We start from the raw sequence: 20,543 nt of genomic DNA on the forward strand, positions 1-20,543 counted from the left end.
TACTGTATAAACAGTAATCTGTGTAAAATGTGGTTCAGCAAACACATCTATCATTTGCACACCACCAAGCAAAGTGTTCTAATTTGTTTTCATCCAATTAAAATGTATTTTCATTGTACAGAATTACAAAACAAGGGCTTTCATAACTATTGAAATTTATTTTGAAATGTTTATACAGTTCACTTTTTAGCTATTTACATGTGTGTTAGAATAAAACATGGTACAAAAGGGGGTAGTGATGGACGTTGCATCTGAACCAATCAAACACTCACACCCAGTCAAGAGATCTGGGTTTGATCCATCACCGTTCTTTGGCCCACTCTGCCACCCCAGTTCAGACATGGCTATATGCAAATCAGTCTGACCCTGTGCCTCATGGGAACAGTCCAGCCCGAACTGCCAAGCCATGCCTTCCCTGGACCGGAAACAAGCTTCCGAGGACCGGTTTCTGGCAAGAATAAAACATGGCATTCCATAGCCTTTCATTTCATGCTTTTTGTACAGCATGTTTGTCAGAGAGTTCACTTTACAAAATCCTCGAACTAGACGGAGAAAGAAAAGTAATTGTAGATGTAAACAGACTTTTGACCTTTGTCTCTGAACACAGAATACATACGACACGATTCAAATGCATCTTTACTGCTCCTATACTTTGTAAAGGAAGAAAACACCTGTTTGTCAGATCCTCAGAAGGGCAAGTAGGCTGTAAATATAGCTCGCCCTGATCAAATCTGACTCGCCATAGCTCTGCCCCCCCTCCCCTGGTCTTTCCCCTCCAGGTTCCACATTCAGTATACCCCCCTTACATTGTGAGTATGCAATCCTACTCACAATCTTCTTGTAGATTAGTCTGTGTACGAATACACTCGCTGGAATTTAGATGTTTGTTTTGACGAGCTGGTGCCGGGCCTAGGTTATTTCTGTTCACACCTCTCATGCTGTTTTACCCTTAACAAACCTGTCTTATTAAGGCTTGGCAGAACATGGACGCTCCCTGCCTTGGACGTCTGCTTGTTTGTCTGGAGCTGTTGCTGCTGAGTTGTTCTGGTTAAATGTTATTTTAGTTGAGGTCCAAGAGCTGCAATTCCCATCTCCAAATTGTCCATCACTTTGTCTGACCCATTACTTGAAAGTTTTAAAGATATAGGAAAAGTCCAAAGGTAATTATTATGTTTCTCTTTCATTATCTGTATCGGGGCATTGAGGTCTTTCCCTCAGGGAATTCCAACTAGATCTTGATAGAGAGATATGGAAGACCCCATGTAATGGAGCCATAGAGCCATAGATCTGGCCCTCCTGATGATGTCGTTCTCGGCCATTGGGTCAGCAAGTTTTACCACAATGTCCCTGGGTCTGATATTCGTGTCTCGGAAGTGTCTGTCCCCCTCTATGCACTCTGACTGTGAGCTGGGGTAATCTGGCAGTCTTGAGAATGGATGCAAAAATGTGTTTCAAACATCAACAGATATTTTCTCCTTCCATTACATATTTCAGAGGTGGATTTTCTCTCTCCTGGACCTTTTCTCAATGTCCTCACATTTGTCCTGTAGCAGATTAGCTAGAGTCTCCAAATGGGCAATTGAGGTGTGAATTAGTTGTTCTTCAATTGCATCGGTGTCTAGTTGCTTTTCACTTGCATCCACCCGATCAGTTATAACCTGAATGTTTGATTTTTAGCTTGGCTAGGTTTTTTTTAAGTATCTAAGTCCCTCTGCCATAGTTATTTCTAGATCAATTTTCAGTTCAGTGAGGCAGGACTGAAGGGCTTCCTTTGATAGTGAATTCGAAGGCTGCCCAAGGCCGGGTTTAGCACAGACTCTGCCATCAGTTGCCTCTTGGTGGGGGGCCTGCAGGGGGTACAATTACACCAATCCTGAGGCAGGGCCCAAAGTAGTACAGAAAGGCTGATACACATAATAATCTGTTCGATGTAAAGATGCTCTGCATTTGGTATATTGTAGACAGAAGGGTTCGACCCATGTGGTCAGTGGGACCTGGGTAATAGATTGAAGTATATGGAGCGGTCCCAGACCAACAAACACAATAAACACTTAATCTTCACACAGTTAAATAAGATCAAAATCAAAAAATAATGCTGGTTAACAGTGTTTTTATTTTCACTGAACCCAGAAGAACCGTATAATGGTTGTACATTCGCTGATATTAAGCACAAAATTTTTAGTGCGCCCACACGAGGGAGGGGGAGGAGTGCAGAGGGAGGGGGGGTGTTTCAATTAGTTAACATCACTAATCAAACAAATCCATAAGCACAAATCCACAAGTGAAACCATCATTATCATTGATCCATAAATGAAAGATCAAGACAAACACATGTAAAATAAAACATTCTACATAAAACATATCAATCTTGGGGTGAGGAGTTCATATAGGTAGAAGATGGTCTACGTTTCGACCCAGAGGTGTAGGATATTGGATCCTTACTCGAGGGTCTTCATCAGGACGTGGGGGGGTGAAGGAAGAGGTGGGGCCGGGTCCTGGCAGCGCAGGTAGACAAGGCCACAAGCCTGCTGGGCGTGTTGCGTCTCCAGGCAGGGCCCAGTCCAGATTAATATTGGAGTTGTCTTGTAGTGAATAGGACAACCGTTATGGATGGCCCGGCGGGTGGGGTCCCTCAAGTACGTTTGGGCACTTCCCAAGGCGCTCGTCCAAAGGGGATTTTTTCGGAAAGGAGCCGTCTCAGCGTGTCTCCGTGAAAGTGACCGGGGCCTCCGTGGCCTGAGCGTCAGAGTGCTTCAGACCGCCATCCGTGGTTCCTGGTTCCAGGCTGGTTCCAGGCTGACACGCGCTGACGCTGGCTCCGCTCTTACCCAACACGGATGGCGGTCTGAAGCACTCTGACGCCCATAACGGTTGTCCTATTCACTACAAGACAACTCCAATATTAATCTGGACTGGGCCCTGCCTGGAGACGCAACACGCCCAGCAGGCTTGTGGCCTTGTCTACCTGCGCTGCCAGGACCCGGCCCCACCTCTTCCTTCACCCCCCCACGTCCTGATGAAGACCCTCGAGTAAGGATCCAATATCCTACACCTCTGGGTCGAAACGTAGACCATCTTCTACCTATACGAACTCCTCACCCCAAGATTGATATTAAAAATCACTACAGGAGTCTCTGTTTTATGTAGAATGTTTTATTTTACATGTGTTTGTCTTGATCTTTCATTTATGGATCAATGATAATGATGGTTTCACTTGTGGATTTGTGCTTATGGATTTGTTTGATTAGTGATGTTAACTAATTGAAACACCCCCCCTCCCTCTGCACTCCTCCCCCTCCCTCGTGTGGGCGCACTAAAAATTTTGTGCTTAATATCAGCGAATGTACAACCATTATACGGTTCTTCTGGGTTCAGTGAAAATAAAAACACTGTTAACCAGCATTATTTTTTGATTTTGATCTTATTTAACTGTGTGAAGATTAAGTGTTTATTGTGTTTGTTGGTCTGGGACCGCTCCATATACTTCATTCTGCATTTGGTATAGCCGTGATCATGGATCTTTCAAATATACTCTGCTGTTGGTTTATGTGTATTCATTTTCGACTAATGTGATTTCAGTTTTGTCTTTTCACGTTTCATCTTCATAGAATGGTTTCAGGCTTGCCTACACACCTCAATCCATACCCAGGAATCAGGCTCTCCTCGCATTAAGGTTGGTTGTTTACCTTGAGAGTAATGTGGGCACTAAGCCTCTATGGAATGATCTTTAGTGGTTGAAGTGGAATCTGTCAGCCTCAGCCTATCAGATTATAGATGCTCATTTCTGCCTTGTGTTCATTGAAGTGGTATTTTCCGTGCCTCTAGTGGCCAAATCTACAGCTTGCTGCAGGGAAACAATATAAGGATTGGGTCTCTTGTCATGCTTTTTCCAGTGCCACAGATTAACGTTATAGGCTGTTTACCTGCTTCGCTACTCGGTGATAAGATAGCTAGACTGGTGTTCAGAGCTGGTAGAGCTCCAGACAGTGTTTAGCTTTCTCACCACGGGGCCCCCACACTTCCCTCCATGCCTCTTGTGCCGCTTATCACCAATTATATTCCTATAACCTGAGCACCACCAGCTTTTTGGCTGTACTACTCTGCACAGATTCTTTTTATTACTTGCACGCTGGAACATGTAGCATTTCACCTGAGAGTATACAGTTCAGTAGCAAGGTCACTACCCCCCTACCCCCAATCACTCTTAACACCATAGCATGGACTGTTCATGGCTGGCCACTGTAGCGATCTTAGAACTTTGCGGCATCCAGGTGGTCCAAGTGGTTATAATCGGTATTTTACCACAGTGCACCAAGCGGTCTCTTGGTTTGAATCCAAGTATGCCTGTTGTAAAATTCCTTCATTACGTGCTCCATAAAATGAGTACCAGTGAGGTCGGCATTAATAATGGTTACTGTTTGAGTGCGTCTTTTTTTTTTTTTTAAATATCTTTATTTGCATCAAATGGACACATGAAAAGAAAAAAGCCATCATTTACAAAATCAATCTATATCTGTAACAGCAATGAATAAACATTAAATATTCCATAAGTCATAAACAGTAGAGAGGTCATACGGAAAAAAAGAATCAAAAACAAAAAAAACATTTCAGAAGATGAAAGATACTTTTATTGAGACATAAATAAACCCCAAATTCTGTCGACTTTTTGTTTAATCAACAGAGACCACCTGAAATTAAATCAGTAGATATTCCGATGTTGTTGGAATACACTCAGTGTGTTAAAATACCCCTCACACACCAAAAGGGCCCTTGGTGTCATGCTTCATCATCGGGGTCTTCCCGCCCCCGCTGCGGGACGGGGCAGTGCTGCGACAAGCGACTACGCCGGAGCACCTTTTATTGTGAGTACTATGTGAGTGAAATGAAGTGAGTGTCAGTGGGGTCAGGAGTGATATTACGAGTGAGGTTTAAAAAATACCTGGCCTAGTGGTAGAAAAAACTATTTAATAGGCACTGGCTGGTATTGTTAAAAGGGGTGAGGCGGAGGGCAAGAGCGGGTTACTAGCCTTGCTCTCCTGTGTGGGTCAACATGTTTCGGGGCGACATGCCCCTTCGTCAGGACCGGGTATAGATCCCCCTGTCACTCACTAATGTTCTCCCACAATTTGAGAGTGTAGTGTATTATCAATGTGTATGAATATATATTATAGATACACGTATTCTAGCTATCTCAGAATTTCTGATGATATAAGCCTGAAAGGATAAGAACACAGGTTTTAGAAAAAGCGCGGATCCCAATGCGCTGGACTAATGGATACCTGTAGGGAAAAAAAAGTGCAATAGACAGGAAAAAACACACTTGTAGGCTATCACATGGCAAGCCAGAGGATCCTGGAGAGGGCCATGCCGCCAAATGTAGTGATCGTGGGAACGGATATTTTGACACACATTTATACACACACAACATTGTAGAACACCATATGCTAGCAGAGAGATGTATATACATCAAGATACATACTTTAGAAATGAGGAGACCATGCCCCATGAGCCAAGCTGGGCGAAGGGTAAATGGGGTCCAACTGTAAGAAGAAAAGAAAAAAAGGGGACAAAAAAAGAAGAAGAAGAAAAGGTATTGCTAGGACCTTGAGTGGCTCCATGTACTAAGTTATTCTAGGGAATGGATTCCAGATCGGTTCCATCGGCTATGCCGTACTTACTCAACCCCAACACCTCAGTGCTTCCTCCTTCGTCAGTGGCTTCCGTGGTAATGGTAAGCCAGAGCGGGGCGGGTCTTTTTATAGTATGGCTTTAACAGGATGATTGAATGCTGATTGATTAACTCGATATCGGTGTGTGCGTTCGATCGAGTTGTTATGCCATGTAACCAGGGCGGCCATTGTTAAGTGTCCAAAAATGGGTGGGAGGAGGCGCGCTTTGGAGATCGTTTTTCTAAGACACGGATGTCCTGTAGCATTGTTTTCTCCGTGTGCTGGATAGGCAGGTACAATATACCGTGATACGCACTAAGGTATACTCGGGCGTCTAAAAAACACAACCGCGCATGCGCGGAAAAGCTCTGTCTGCAGTTTTTCTCCGCGCATGCGCGGAGGAGAAGCGTGCCCTCGCGCAACTCGATACTAAAGGACTGAGCTGCAATAGAACCCTCCCTCACTTCAAAAAAAGCAAAAAAAAGGGCAGTGTCTTGTTTTCTCAAAATAACCACAAAAAGGGGCAATATCTTGTTTTTATCATTGCAATTGCTAAAACACTATACTAACAAAGGGGATATATATACAGTGCATTCTTACAAATCATGATTCATATAAATCAGCCACCAGATTTTAGGGGAGGGGGAAGGTTATAGTCTGTGATTTGACACTGTTGTTTCTCTTGTTCAGATTATGTGAACAGGGACCATCATAGTACCTGCGATGGGTTATACCCTGAGTTGGGACCAGGGAATATCATCGTTCAACCCTGTTAGGTGGGTGCCCAGGCGGTAAACCCAACGTTGTTCTTTGGCTAGAAGGTCCTTGTCACTTCTGTAGGCTTCTATGACTGTCCATTTTAGGTCATCGACACTGTGACCCATTGTTACATAATGGGTGGCCATTCTCGTCGTAGTTTTTTTACAACGTACGTTGCTGCGATGTTCGCCCATCCGTATTTTGACTGGCCTTGTGGTCATGCCTACATATTCTTTTTTGCACGGGCAGGTGATCAGATAGACCAAGTTCCGGCTGTTGCAGTTAGTAAAGGAACGTTGTTCCCATGTGGACTGGTTGGAGAAAGTGATATTGCGACTTTTCTGCGTGTACTGGCAGGATGTGCATGAGCCACATGGATGGTGCCCGCCAACTGTTGAAAGTTTGGGGGGTTCCTCGTTAGTGAGTTGTTTTGGTCTTGTGTGGACCAACAAATCTTTGAGGTTCTTGCCTCTTCTGTGTGCGAACATTGGTTTTGGGAAATCTAGTTTTCCGCAATTTAGTATTCTCCAGTGCCTGTTCACAATCTTTGTTATCTGGTTCGAATTGGTGTTGTATGTTGTGACACAAATGGGGCGTTGGTCTTGTTCCTTTTTCTCGGTAGGTTCTAATAAGGCTTCCCTGTTGTTGTTCCGGGCTCTTTTAAAGCCTTTATTGACCACCTTATTTGGATAGTTTCTGTTAATCAGCTTGGTTTTTAAGTCAGCTGCTTGGGTCTTGAAATCTTGAATAGCGCTGCAATTACGCCTAAGGCGGAGGAATTGTCCGTAGGGTAAATTGTCACGTAGATGTCGTGGGTGGAAACTGCTATATAGCAACAGACTGTTTTTAGCTGTAGGTTTAAAGTGGGTGCATGTTTCTAATTTTCCATTAGAGGGGTAGATATTCAGATCAAGAAAGACAAGGTTCTCCTTGGAGGCTGAGTGAGTGAACTTAAGGAACCGGTCTTGTTGGTTCAGCCAAATCATAAACTGGTCAACAGAGTCTTGATCGCCCCTCCAGATGACAAGGACGTCATCTATGTACCTTTTCCATGCAACCACATGGTTCTTATATGTGGTTACATGGAAAAGGTACATAGATGACGTCCTTGTCATCTGGAGGGGCGATCAAGACTCTGTTGACCAGTTTATAATTTGGCTGAACCAACAAGACCGGTTCCTTAAGTTCACTCACTCAGCCTCCAAGGAGAACCTTGTCTTTCTTGATCTGAATATCTACCCCTCTAATGGAAAATTAGAAACATGCACCCACTTTAAACCTACAGCTAAAAACAGTCTGTTGCTATATAGCAGTTTCCACCCACGACATCTACGTGACAATTTACCCTACGGACAATTCCTCCGCCTTAGGCGTAATTGCAGCGCTATTCAAGATTTCAAGACCCAAGCAGCTGACTTAAAAACCAAGCTGATTAACAGAAACTATCCAAATAAGGTGGTCAATAAAGGCTTTAAAAGAGCCCGGAACAACAACAGGGAAGCCTTATTAGAACCTACCGAGAAAAAGGAACAAGACCAACGCCCCATTTGTGTCACAACATACAACACCAATTCGAACCAGATCACAAAGATTGTGAACAGGCACTGGAGAATACTAAATCGCGGAAAACTAGATTTCCCAAAACCAATGTTCGCACACAGAAGAGGCAAGAACCTCAAAGATTTGTTGGTCCACACAAGACCAAAACAACTCACTAACGAGGAACCCCCCAAACTTTCAACAGTTGGCGGGCACCATCCATGTGGCTCATGCACATCCTGCCAGTACACGCAGAAAAGTCGCAATATCACTTTCTCCAACCAGTCCACATGGGAACAACGTTCCTTTACTAACTGCAACAGCCGGAACTTGGTCTATCTGATCACCTGCCCGTGCAAAAAAGAATATGTAGGCATGACCACAAGGCCAGTCAAAATACGGATGGGCGAACATCGCAGCAACGTACGTTGTAAAAAAACTACGACGAGAATGGCCACCCATTATGTAACAATGGGTCACAGTGTCGATGACCTAAAATGGACAGCCATAGAAGCCTACAGAAGTGACAAGGACCTTCTAGCCAAGGAACAACGTTGGGTTTACCGCCTGGGCACCCACCTAACAGGGTTGAACGATGATATTCCCTGGTCCCAACTCAGGGTATAACCCATCGCAGGTACTATGATGGTCCCTGTTCACATAATCTGAACAAGAGAAACAACAGTGTCAAATCACAGACTATAACCTTCCCCCTCCCCTAAAATCTGGTGGCTGATTTATATGAATCATGATTTGTAAGAATGCACTGTATATATATCCCCTTTGTTAGTATAGTGTTTTAGCAATTGCAATGATAAAAACAAGATATTGCCCCTTTTTGTGGTTATTTTGAGAAAACAAGACACTGCCCCTTTTTTTGCTTTTTTTGAAGTGAGGGAGGGTTCTATTGCAGCTCAGTCCTTTAGTATCGAGTTGCGCGAGGGCACGCTTCTCCTCCGCGCATGCGCGGAGAAAAACTGCAGACAGAGCTTTTCCGCGCATGCGCGGTTGTGTTTTTTAGACGCCCGAGTATACCTTAGTGTGTATCACGGTATATTGTACCTGCCTATCCAGCACACGGAGAAAACAATGCTACAGGACATCCGTGTCTTAGAAAAACGATCTCCAAAGCGCGCCTCCTCCCACCCATTTTTGGACACTTAACAATGGCCGCCCTGGTTACATGGCATAACAACTCGATCGAACGCACACACCGATATCGAGTTAATCAATCAGCATTCAATCATCCTGTTAAAGCCATACTATAAAAAGACCCGCCCCGCTCTGGCTTACCATTACCACGGAAGCCACTGACGAAGGAGGAAGCACTGAGGTGTTGGGGTTGAGTAAGTACGGCATAGCCGATGGAACCGATCTGGAATCCATACATGGAGCCACTCAAGGTCCTAGCAATACCTTTTCTTCTTCTTCTTTTTTTGTCCCCTTTTTTTCTTTTCTTCTTACAGTTGGACCCCATTTACCCTTCGCCCAGCTTGGCTCATGGGGCATTGTCTCCTCATTTCTAAAGTATGTATCTTGATGTATATACATCTCTCTGCTAGCATATGGTGTTCTACAATGTTGTGTGTGTATAAATGTGTGTCAAAATATCCGTTCCCACGATCACTACATTTGGCGGCATGGCCCTCTCCAGGATCCTCTGGCTTGCCATGTGATAGCCTACAAGTGTGTTTTTTCCTGTCTATTGCACTTTTTTCCCTACAGGTATCCATTAGTCCAGCGCATTGGGATCCGCGCTTTTTCTAAAACCTGTGTTCTTATCCTTTCAGGCTTACATCATCAGAAATTCTGAGATAGCTAGAATACGTGTATCTATAATATATATTCATACACATTGATAATACACTACACTCTCAAATTGTGGGAGAACATTAGTGAGTGACAGGGGGATCTATACCCGGTCCTGACGAAGGGGCATGTCGCCCCGAAACACGTTGACCCACACAGGAGAGCAAGGCTAGTAACCCGCTCTTGCCCTCCGCCTCACCCCTTTTAACAATACCAGCCAGTGCCTATTAAATAGTTTTTTCTACCACTAGGCCAGGTATTTTTTAAACCTCACTCGTAATATCACTCCTGACCCCACTGACACTCACTTCATTTCACTCACATAGTACTCACAATAAAAGGTGCTCCGGCGTAGTCGCTTGTCGCAGCACTGCCCCGTCCCGCAGCGGGGGAGGGAAGACCCCGATGATGAAGCATGACACCAAGGGCCCTTTTGGTGTGTGAGGGGTATTTTAACACACTGAGTGTATTCCAACAACATCGGAATATCTACTGATTTAATTTCAGGTGGTCTCTGTTGATTATTCGTACTTTCGCAAGAGGAGGATTAGCCCACCGCGGTTCTGAGTAGCACCACCTCTTCACTCCCTTTTTTGATATCCCGTAGACTTTTTGTTTAGCCTGTAGACCCCTTGACGCAGCAAGTGCAGTCTCCATATTATATGTTTCATTAACTAGGCTCCACCATTCCATAACCATAGGTGTTTTTTTTTTTAAACAAAGCTCTAGCAATAGTTAGTCTTGCACAGGTGACTAAAATATTCAGCAGATCCCTGACTGCGCTAATACCCCCACATATACCCACCAACACATCAATAGGTGAAAATAAGATAGTTTGAGCAAGTCTATCAGAGACCACCTTAATTATTCCATCCCAATATTCACTAAGATGAGGGCAAGAAAAAAACATGTGGACAATATCAGCACCACTCAGATCACATTTAGGGCATTTTGTACGATCACCAAAATTATTATTCATTGTCCATTTAAGAATTCTCTCGGGAGTATGGTATAATTAGGGCTCCCGGTTTTATGGTATTTATTTTTTTGCCATTTCCGTCTGTATTTATCCATATTTATTTTTTGGGCATTTTTTCAGTATTTATCCGCATTTATTTTTGCCACAAGCAAAAGACGCCGCTACAGCTAGTATTTTTCCACATTTATTTAAATTGACAATGCACACCAGCGCCCGGTTGTAATTGGTCAACACAATACATTCATCTGAAAACTTTGCCATTGTAGCACAAGCACATGTGCATTTCAAGAGACTTTGCGGACATTGAGGCTCTTTCTGGTTTGTTAATGAATTGAAGACCACTGAAAACCCTTTCAATATTTGCTGATGACACTGGAATTGCCAAGAGATTCTGTCATACCACAATAAGAAATGATGCAAAAGGACACCATGGCCAAACTATGAAAACGAATTTAAATGAGAGCTGTAGCTAAGCACACTTTTTTAAGACATATTCAAAATCAGCTTCAAATTTGGCAGAGAGGGTAATGTGGTGGTCACAGGTTCGAATAATATCATTTCAGTTGTAAAGCATTTAAAAATAAAAATGTAATTCTCCAATAAATACGCAACAGATATACGTTTGTCACACAATATAAAAGTAGTACATTGAATATTCTCCTGCTTATGTAGCTATAGAGAACTTGTGATGCCTTGACTGGGGGCCACAGCATGCGTAGGGGGGAGTTGCAGCAGAGACAGCTCCCAGAACAGAGGAAAGGTACTTCTGGGGCAGCAGCAGCACAGACTATCATGGAATCACCAGCGTCGGATTGCTAACACGGGCATTCGGGCAATGCCCGAGGGTCCGGTGTCCGAGTTCCGCTGTGGGCAGCTTTTTTTGAGCAGTCTGGGGGGCCATTTGGGCACTGTGTCTATTGTTCGAATACAGGCTCAGCCAGAGGCCCAGTGGGTGTCTGAGTGGCCTTTCTAGGGGCAGATGGGCGATCATCACCTCCGTTTAGCAACAGGCAGAGGTGTGACTTTCTTTGTCTTGCTGGCTGGCCCATTAATGTGTGCACATACTGAGCGGGTGCAGGGGACCTGAGTAGAAGTTTTGGTGTGCCCGGGCCGATTTTCAATCCCACTCCAACCCTGGGAATCACCACACTCAAGGCATAACAAAGAATGAATAAAATGTATGCGATCACATTGTTAATTCACGTTTAATCACTAGCGCGGGAGTGGGTGGGGGTTTGTCACAAGTCTGAGGGCTGGTGAGCAAATCGTATTTACAGAAAATACATGAAGGACATTGGGAGCATTGTCACGAAAGGATTTAGTGACACTCTGCTTTTCACTGGTACTCGGAAACCTTTTCAGGACAGTGGCGACACATTTAAGCTTTTAAGAGATAAAGTAATTAGATCAGATGGTACAGTCAAGGCCAATTTTCTATTCCATTTCTCAGTTAATTTAACGATATCGCTAGTGTTAAAGCCAGAAAGAATCATATATCCTATGCTAATCATAGATTTGTCTACTTCTCTATAAATACAGTCCCATACCGTAGAATCTAAGACCATAGTAAGTTCTAATTTCTTCACTAAATAGTCTTTAATCTGATAGTATTTAAACCTAGCCAATTCAGGTAAATTATAACATTGCTTCATTTTTTCAAATGCCATAAATCCCTGATGATCATATACATCTCCCAAGAATCTAATGCCAGAAACTGAGAATATTAGGCAAGATGTATCATGAAAAATTAAGGGAAAGCCCGGATTGCCCCACAAAGGTGTTTTACAGTGTAGCTGAGAAACATTACACTTAGCCAAAATGGATCGCCCGATATTGACGGTATCTCGTACCGTCTTGAATTTTACCCTTTTAAAGTAGTTAGGGTCGTTTAGCCTGTAAAGAAACATATTAGCATCCTGTCCAAGTAAAAACTTATGAAAATACAAGCACTTATCACTGACTGTTAGGCTACGAAGACGAATCAAAAAAGCCGACCAATAATAAAGCTTAAAGTCCGGAAGAGCCAATCCACCTTGATTGAAAGGGAATTTAAGTAAAGAAACAGCGCGCCAGGCTTTTTTATACCCCCATATAAAACTTCTAATATTTCCCTCTAATCTAAGAAAATAAGAGTTATTGACCCGTAGGGGAATCGCTCGAAATAAGTATAAGTATTTAGGCAAAATTTTCATTTTAATTAAGTTTATTCAGCCAATAATACTAAGTGGCAATTTATGCCATTTCTTAAATTGCATGGCAGTCTCTTTTAATAATGATTCATAATTTAATGCTACAATAGAATCAATATTCGAAGAGATTTTGACGCCCAGATAGGTTGCAGCACCACAAATGCCTGGGATGGGGGTAGGCGGATGATAATTCATAACAATTTGAGTTTTGGTAGTGTTAAGTCTATAACGAGAGACTGAGCCATATTTACCTGCTTCTATTATGATGCCTTTCATTACTTGGGGCACATCCGAAGAAAAAACTGCAACATCATCCGCATACACAGTGATATCAAGTTTATTTAAGCCGTTGAAAAAAGGGCAAATTAAAGCCTGGCGTTGAAGTGCGATTAAAAAGGGTTCTATACCTAGAGCAAAAAGCAGGGGTGATAAAGGACACCCCTGTCTTGTCCCCCTCTTAATTGGAAACATAGAAGAGCATTGAGTGCGTCATTTATAAACATTTATTGATTATTTTTCAAAATCAATTCCAACAATGACTAACTTATGTTGTTGTACAACACACCAAACACAGGGGGTCTACCAGCTAAATATTAGAGCTGCACTGTCACGACCGAGTCCTCAGGATCTCAGAGTGTATGTATCACATAGACAGCGTATTTCTGAAAGCAAGAGGAAAGAAAGGTGAACACTACATGCATAGAAGAGACCGGTCCATCATGAGTTATTCGTAAATGGCTAACCAGTCCAAAACAATTGGTATAGGGTTTCCATCAAAAAGACTCAATGATCAGTCCTATCATTTGGCCAAACCCTGGTGCTTACAGGGCTGGTCCCCTGATCATTGAGACAAACAACACCGCACCTTATTGCTGCTTTGGGATTTGGTCCACCAACATAAACAAACCGTCCATGATGACTGATCTTTTGATGGTAGAGTAAAGAAGTGCAACAGAAAAGTAGTGACTTAAAATAGGATGGAATGCCCTCCTTCTTACAACTTTATTCTACGGACAAGACACGCCTCCTAATTAAAAAACCAGAACAGTGCAAAAGAGACAGTAACAGATATCTGCCTATAAATGGGCCAACATGTTTCTGCCTAACGGGTATTCAATCCCTTGGCATTCATCAGGGCCTCTGCTCTTATAATAGTTGCACTCCTAGTAGTGGAATGAAGAAATCACCACCATCACCAGAGAAGTAAAGTAAAAACTGGTTGGATACGGTACGAATAACTCATGATGGACCGGTCTCTTCTATGCATGTAGTGTTCACCTTTCTTTCCTCTTGCTTTCAGAAATACGCTGTCTATGTGATACATACACTCTGAGATCCTGAGGACTCGGTCGTGACAGTGCAGCTCTAATATTTAGCTGGTAGACACCCTGTGTTTGGTGTGTTGTACATTAAGTAGGAGCTGGGGATAAAATCAGATGTGGGTCTTTAAACTAAATATCCCTTGGACCCTTTATCTAAATGTTGTGGTTTTTGTCTAACTTATGTTGTTAACATCAGAGCGCCGATTGAGTGATTTAAAACGAATCAGAAGAATATTTTTCTGGTAAAAATTTGCAACCCCCTTTTTTTTTTATTTCAGGTACCTTTACGTTTTTGAGCAAGGTGCAGCAAGTGTTCAGGAGCCTTGCCAAATCTGATTCCTGAAAACCAGTAAGCGACCTCGTCACTGAAAATCGTGGGTTTCCAGCAACAGTATCGTTTCTGTCCGTCCCTAAAAAGTCTGTGTCTCATACCCTGGGATGGCTCAGGACACTAAAGAACCTCCTGGTTTGAATTTTGACTTTTGGATGGCAAAGGCTGTTGAGTGGGGACAGGCAGGCAGTCTGGAATCTCAGCAAGATGTCTGCCTTCACCTCCCAAAGTTAAAGGAGTTCTTACTACAAGTTCATGAGGCATTGAAACACACGGTGAGTGACACCTGTTAATGAATGGGTAGTTTTAGGGGTGGACAAACAAATAATCTTCAACTGATTTAGGCAACCATTTCTGCAGCAGAGAGCCTCGTGCTACGGCTTTAATGCATTAATGTATTGCACCACTTTGAGGAAACAACACTGGGAAATCAGTTTCTTGCACCTATTTTTTCGTGAAAGCAGGGACATAGCTTAGTCAGTGAGATTCAGTCTGGGGTGAATTTCCAACTTCCCTACTAAACAAGCATTTGGAATGCAATCGATCTCGCCTTTGGGACCTTATAAGTATTTAGCTGTGCAGCACATTATTGCGGATGCAGCAACATTTACTGTTCTACTGTGCATGAAACAATGAAAGGGTGTAGTACCACAGGCTGTCATTAAGTGTCCCTTGGGACCTCTTTTGGCCACATATGGTACTGCACCCTGCAACATGGATAGGGATGGCGTAGGGGTAAGAGCTGCCGACTGGGGAGCTGGGGATCTGTGTTTGTCTGGTGTTGGCTCAACATCCTGTGATAACGGGCTGATCCTTTAATTTCCCCCTAACACCTGTATAGCTGCACTATATAAATGAAAGCTACTAATTTAAAATAGCAATGAGAAATGAATGTAGTGATCTTGGAAGAGGGGGCGGGCAAGCAGTGTTGTCAGGGTACATTACCACAGGCTTGGACCTCTTTTGGCCACATAAGGTTCTGCACCCTACAACATGGATCGGGAAAGGATATGGCGCAGCGGTGAGAGCTGCCAACTGGGGAGCTGGTGTTGGTTCAACATCCTGTGATTATGGGCCAATTCATTCATTTCCCCTGAGCTCCTGGATTGCTTTGCTTTATAAATGAAAGCTACTAATTTAAAAGTAACCATAAGAATCCAATGCAGCAATCTCAGAGGTGGGGGCGGGCAAGTAGTGTTGTGTGAGGGAAGTGGGAGAGATGGCAAAGGGAGATTAAATGAGGGCATTGCACTGCAAATCATGTGTAAATTAACCAAACAAGTGAAACGAGCAGTGGTCTTGGAGCGGTTGTGGGGCCTGTGAGCAGTGTTGGGTGAGGGGGAGGCATGGGCAGATTCAGGGACGACAAGCAAATTAGGCGGACCAAAGTTTCATTGCACAAGTAAACCGAACACTTACCAAGAAAAAAAGCAGGCCAACCAAAATGAGTATAAAAAACCTGAAGAGTAAGAACACATGTAACCGGGGCAGTCCTCATGGGAGGATAGAAAATTCCATAAAGAGGGACAACTAAGTGTATTCAGCAATAAAAAGCCAGCATTTCTAAAGGCCAGCAAGAGGAACCAATGAAAAAGATGGGCGTTTTTTGAATCCCATATCCTAGATACAGCATGTCTTGAAGAGACCGAGCATGTGCTGCCTAGGTGAGGTGGAGGGGTGATCTGACCAAGGTTCGAGATGGGAAGAAGATCAGTACTGATTTGTGTTAGGAGGCACTTTCTCTGGAGTGCCACTGTGAGTGAAAAACAATTATTTGGAATGCGTCACCAAGGGATTGAAGCGGTTAGACTATTTGCAAGCATTCATCTCATCAACGTTTGGTTGTTTGATTGCCAGTAGTATGCCTGGAAACTTGAGACTGGTGCAGCTTTCCAAGCCTGCTACTGCTAATGTTTGTTAATTCCAAAAAGTAATACACTTGAACCCAATAGTACCTCTGTGGGTGCAAATTTACTACTTTTTTTGATAAACCAGTCCCGATAATTATTTAAGATCCCAATCCCAAAATCGACAAGTTAAAACCTCTTAATGAAAAGAGAACGAGGAGAAAAACAGACACAGCAGACCCAACTTAGTGCCTCAAATCCCAAACCAAGAATACATTTGAGGGATACGCCCCTTCCTGTCGCACCTGGGCTTGGTAGTTTTCCATGGGAACTCTTGACTCTGTCACGGACACGCAGCAGCCTGGAGTCCCTTTCCGGGAATCACCTATTTTAAATGCGTTTTCACTACACACACTCTTCTTTGTCTCTTCTGTAAGGTGTCTTGATGGTAGAGTTGTGAAATCTGTGCATGTGTGAAGTGCTTTGTGTTTTTAGTCCTCGCCTTTTACAAATTCATTTTTCAAGTAACCGATGGTCCAAGGTACAAAGCCAGAGTTTCAAATAAAGGAGGATGTTCAGGCAATTTAATAGGGCGAGCTGATCCTTGGGTCTGGCTTAGCTCTAAGAGCCCCTGCATAAAGCAAGCCATGAAAAGGCGGATGTGTTTCACCTTAGTATATCATATAATGTCACTGCATAGACAGGCATTTATTTAAAGTGATAGTTTTTAGAAACATTCATGGCTCTCCCCACTCCCCCCACACACAAAAATGCCTCTAGTGAACTAAGAGGCAATTCAGTAGTTATGTAAACTTTAAATGTGACCTAGATTCTTATTATCGATGGAGCAACATTATAGTCCATTAAATCAAACTTAAGAGGCATTTGTGCACTGCACATCTCAGGTAATCAAAAGTGTGCTCATATATGATAATAAAAAAAGGAGGCCGCAGTGCACATCCTAAACTCCATTTATTAAAAGTGTGTTCATAATACAGAGAAAGGAGGCTCTGTGAAATAAACTGTTTGCCAGGGTTCACATAATGTGGTCAAGCCTGGAAGCCAGTCATAAATCCAGAGTATCTGGTGTGACATTTTGAGTTTCAGTCACCAAATAGGGGGGTCTCTCTCTCTCTCTCTCTCTCTCTCTCTCTCTCTCTCTCTCTCTCTCTCTCTCTCTCTCACCTTAGAGGCAGTATGTAAAGCATTTGCACATAACCAACTGTAATACAGTGTACGCATTACAAAAGGACACCACACCAGTTTAGAAAAATATCCAATTTTTATATACTTAAGACGAGACCAAATATGATCAAAATCCACAATACTATACTTCAAAATCTTAAAAAAATGATTTAAAAAATAGTTTCTTAATGTCGAAAGCTCCGTCCGGGCTATCACGGCGTCGTGAACAAGAAATCCAAAAACAGTTCTGGCTGACCGCAGGTTTCGCAGGCCAACTAAGAAGTTGGGAAGACCCGCAAACAGTACCTTTCAGAGATGCAGGGCGATAGGGCCCTTGAAGTCACTCGAGTTGCAGGTTGAGCTTCTCTCTGATGGGATCCGTAGTGCTGGCGCCAACAGGCATCGGGTGCTGCGGTGTGAAGCGCAGTGGTGCGGCGTGCGGTGCCCCCAGGTCGAGGTGCGAGCAGCGGCTCGGTGGCGGCGTCAGATGGCGTCGTCGGTGAGACCAGGGTTGCGGGCGACATGGAGGCGGTGATGATCACCGTGCTAGCGGGTCACGGTGCAAGCAGCGGCATTGTCGTTGCTGAAGCTCTGTCGTCGGCTGACGAGTGGGAGTCGATGGCGCCGGCGTCAGTAGGCCAAGGCTGCGGTGTGGGATGAGGGCAGTGCGTCGTGTAACTCACAAGCGGTGCCCCCAAACCACGGTGCAGACAGTGGTGTCGATTTCGGCGGGAAGTGGCGGCGTCAGGAAGGCCACGGTGTCATTGTGTAGTGAGGTGGTGCAGAGTGCGGTGCCCACAGGTGCAGTGCGAGCAGCGGCTCGGTGGCGGCGTCAACAGGCGTCGTCGGTGAGACCAGGGTCGCGGTGCGGCGGTACTAAAGATTTGGCGTGAAGTAAGGCTGTGCGGAGTGCGGTGCCCACTGGTCGCGGTGCGAGCAGCGACTCGGTGGCGGCGTCAACAGACGTCGTCGGTGAGACCAGGGTCGTGGTGCGGCGTTTTCGGCGGTGCCCTCTGCGGTGACTTCAGGACACTGGTTCGGCAGGGTCGTCGTAGACGTCGTCTTCGGGTTGCAGCACAAAACACACAGTCCCCAGTGCTGCGGGTCGAGGAACCTGAAGTCTTTGCTGTTCCTGACACTTCGTTAACAGGGGTCAAGCTCTACCTCAAGCCCTTGGAGAGTCTCACCACTTCTATTGCCAAAAGTCCAGTCCAGGCCTTTCACTGCCCAAGACAGAAGCAGCCACTGCAGGTCAGCCCAGCAAAGCACCCAGCAAAGCAGTTGTTCCTTTCGCAGCTTCTCCGGCGCTTCTTCTTGGCAGGCTTCTTGTTCCAGATGAGTTCTAAAGTTCTAAAGTTCAGGGGTCTGGGACCCAGGTTTGTATCCAGAAATCCTTTGATCTTTCAGGCAGAGGGTGTCTGTGTCAGCCAGAAACTGTTGGACCGCCTCTGGGGTGAATTCCTGGCAGGAGATTGAGACGCCATTTGTCAAAGGCAGACCAGGCCCTTTGAGGTGCAAGGAGATTCCCTCCCTCTTCCCCCATCGTAACCCAGGTCTGTTGAGCCCTTTCCTGACCTACCTAGACTTTCAGGAGCCAATCCGCTCCCCAGCCATCTATCGTCCCAAAAACCAGATAGGCAATCCACATTCCATCAGAGGCACACGGGATGACTGAGCAAAATAATACCCACTTTCTAAAAGTGGCCTTTATGAACTCAGAATGAAAAGGGCACCCCTGTTAAAGGCAAAGGCTGCGTAATTAGACGCTGAGTTCAGGCATACCAAACTTCATTCACTTATACCGTGTTCGGGCTACATACGTGGGTGGCGCAATCTGTGATGCAGGCCCACGAGCGGCGGTGGACTTAGAAGCCCCGGCACTCGCAGTGCCCGTTACTGGGGGTTGACAAGTGAGTCGCACATCCAATCATGACACAATTTACCACAGAAGCACCAGCCCCTTACCACTGATCAGCAGTGCAAAAAGCGTGCAGAAACATTATACCAGCAAAAACACAGAGTCAACACCGGGAGGGCAGAAAGCAAAAACCCGGGGGAAACACGCCAAAAGATTCCAAGTCTAACACACGTCTCCTCCAGCTGAAAGTAGGGGGAACTACCCACACTCCTGGGAGTTTTCCTCACTAAGGCGAAAGAACCGGCACAGGCCATCTGCGTTAGCGTGTTCTGTCCCAGGACAGTGTTCTACCGTGAAGTCCATTCCCTGTAAGGAGATGGACCACCTCAGCAGTTTTGGATTCTCCCCCCTCATCTGCATTCACCACCGGAGGGGCCTGTGGTCGGTCTGAACCCGGAAGTGAGTCCCAAACAGGTAAGGCCTCAGCTTCTTCAGCACCCAGACCACTGCGAAAGCTTCCCTTTCAATGGCACTCCACCTTTGCTCCCTGGGGAGTAGTCTGCTGCTACGGAAGACTACTGGCTGGTCTAGGCCCTCTTCGTTCAGTTGTGAGAGCACCGCTCCCACTCCATGCTCTGACGCGTCAGTTAGCACAACCAATTCCTTGGCGAAGTCGGGGGCCTTGAGCACCGGGGCCGTGCACACGGCGGCCTTCAGGGTATCAAAACGCCTTCTGGCAGGGTTCCATCCAGATCACCTTTTTTGGCTGCTTCTTGGAAGTCAGCTGAGTTAAGGAGGCCACGATGGTGCCATATCCCTTAACAAACCTCCGGTAGTATCCGGTGAGTCCTAAGAAGGCCCTCACCTCGGTCTGGGTCTTGGGGGCACCCAAGCCAGAATGGTGTCAATCTTGGGCTGTAGGGGTGCCACCTTTCTGCTCCCTACCTGGTGCCCCAAGTACACCACCGACCCCTGCCCGATTTGGCACTTATTGGCCTTAATCGTGAGGCCTGCCGTCTGCAGCGCCCTCAACACTTCCCTGAGGTGTTGCAGGTG

The 20,543-nt window shown here is 44.9% G+C and overlaps 1 protein-coding gene across 2 annotated transcripts in view; it reads left to right on the forward strand.

The window, feature by feature from the left end:
* FANCC (FA complementation group C) overlaps positions 1-20,543 on the forward strand; it is a 1,254,769-nt gene that overhangs the window by 31,868 nt on the left and 1,202,358 nt on the right. For both annotated transcript variants that reach the window (XM_078675695.1, XM_078675696.1), the window contains exon 2: positions 14,545-14,872. In XM_078675695.1, the coding sequence (XP_078531821.1) occupies positions 14,705-14,872 (168 nt within the window). In that variant the 5' untranslated portion in view covers positions 14,545-14,704. The remainder of the gene's footprint in view (positions 1-14,544; positions 14,873-20,543) is intronic.

This window comes from Lissotriton helveticus, chromosome 2_1 (assembly GCF_964261635.1).
Source record: "Lissotriton helveticus chromosome 2_1, aLisHel1.1, whole genome shotgun sequence".
NCBI classification, from domain to species: domain Eukaryota; kingdom Metazoa; phylum Chordata; class Amphibia; order Caudata; family Salamandridae; genus Lissotriton; species Lissotriton helveticus.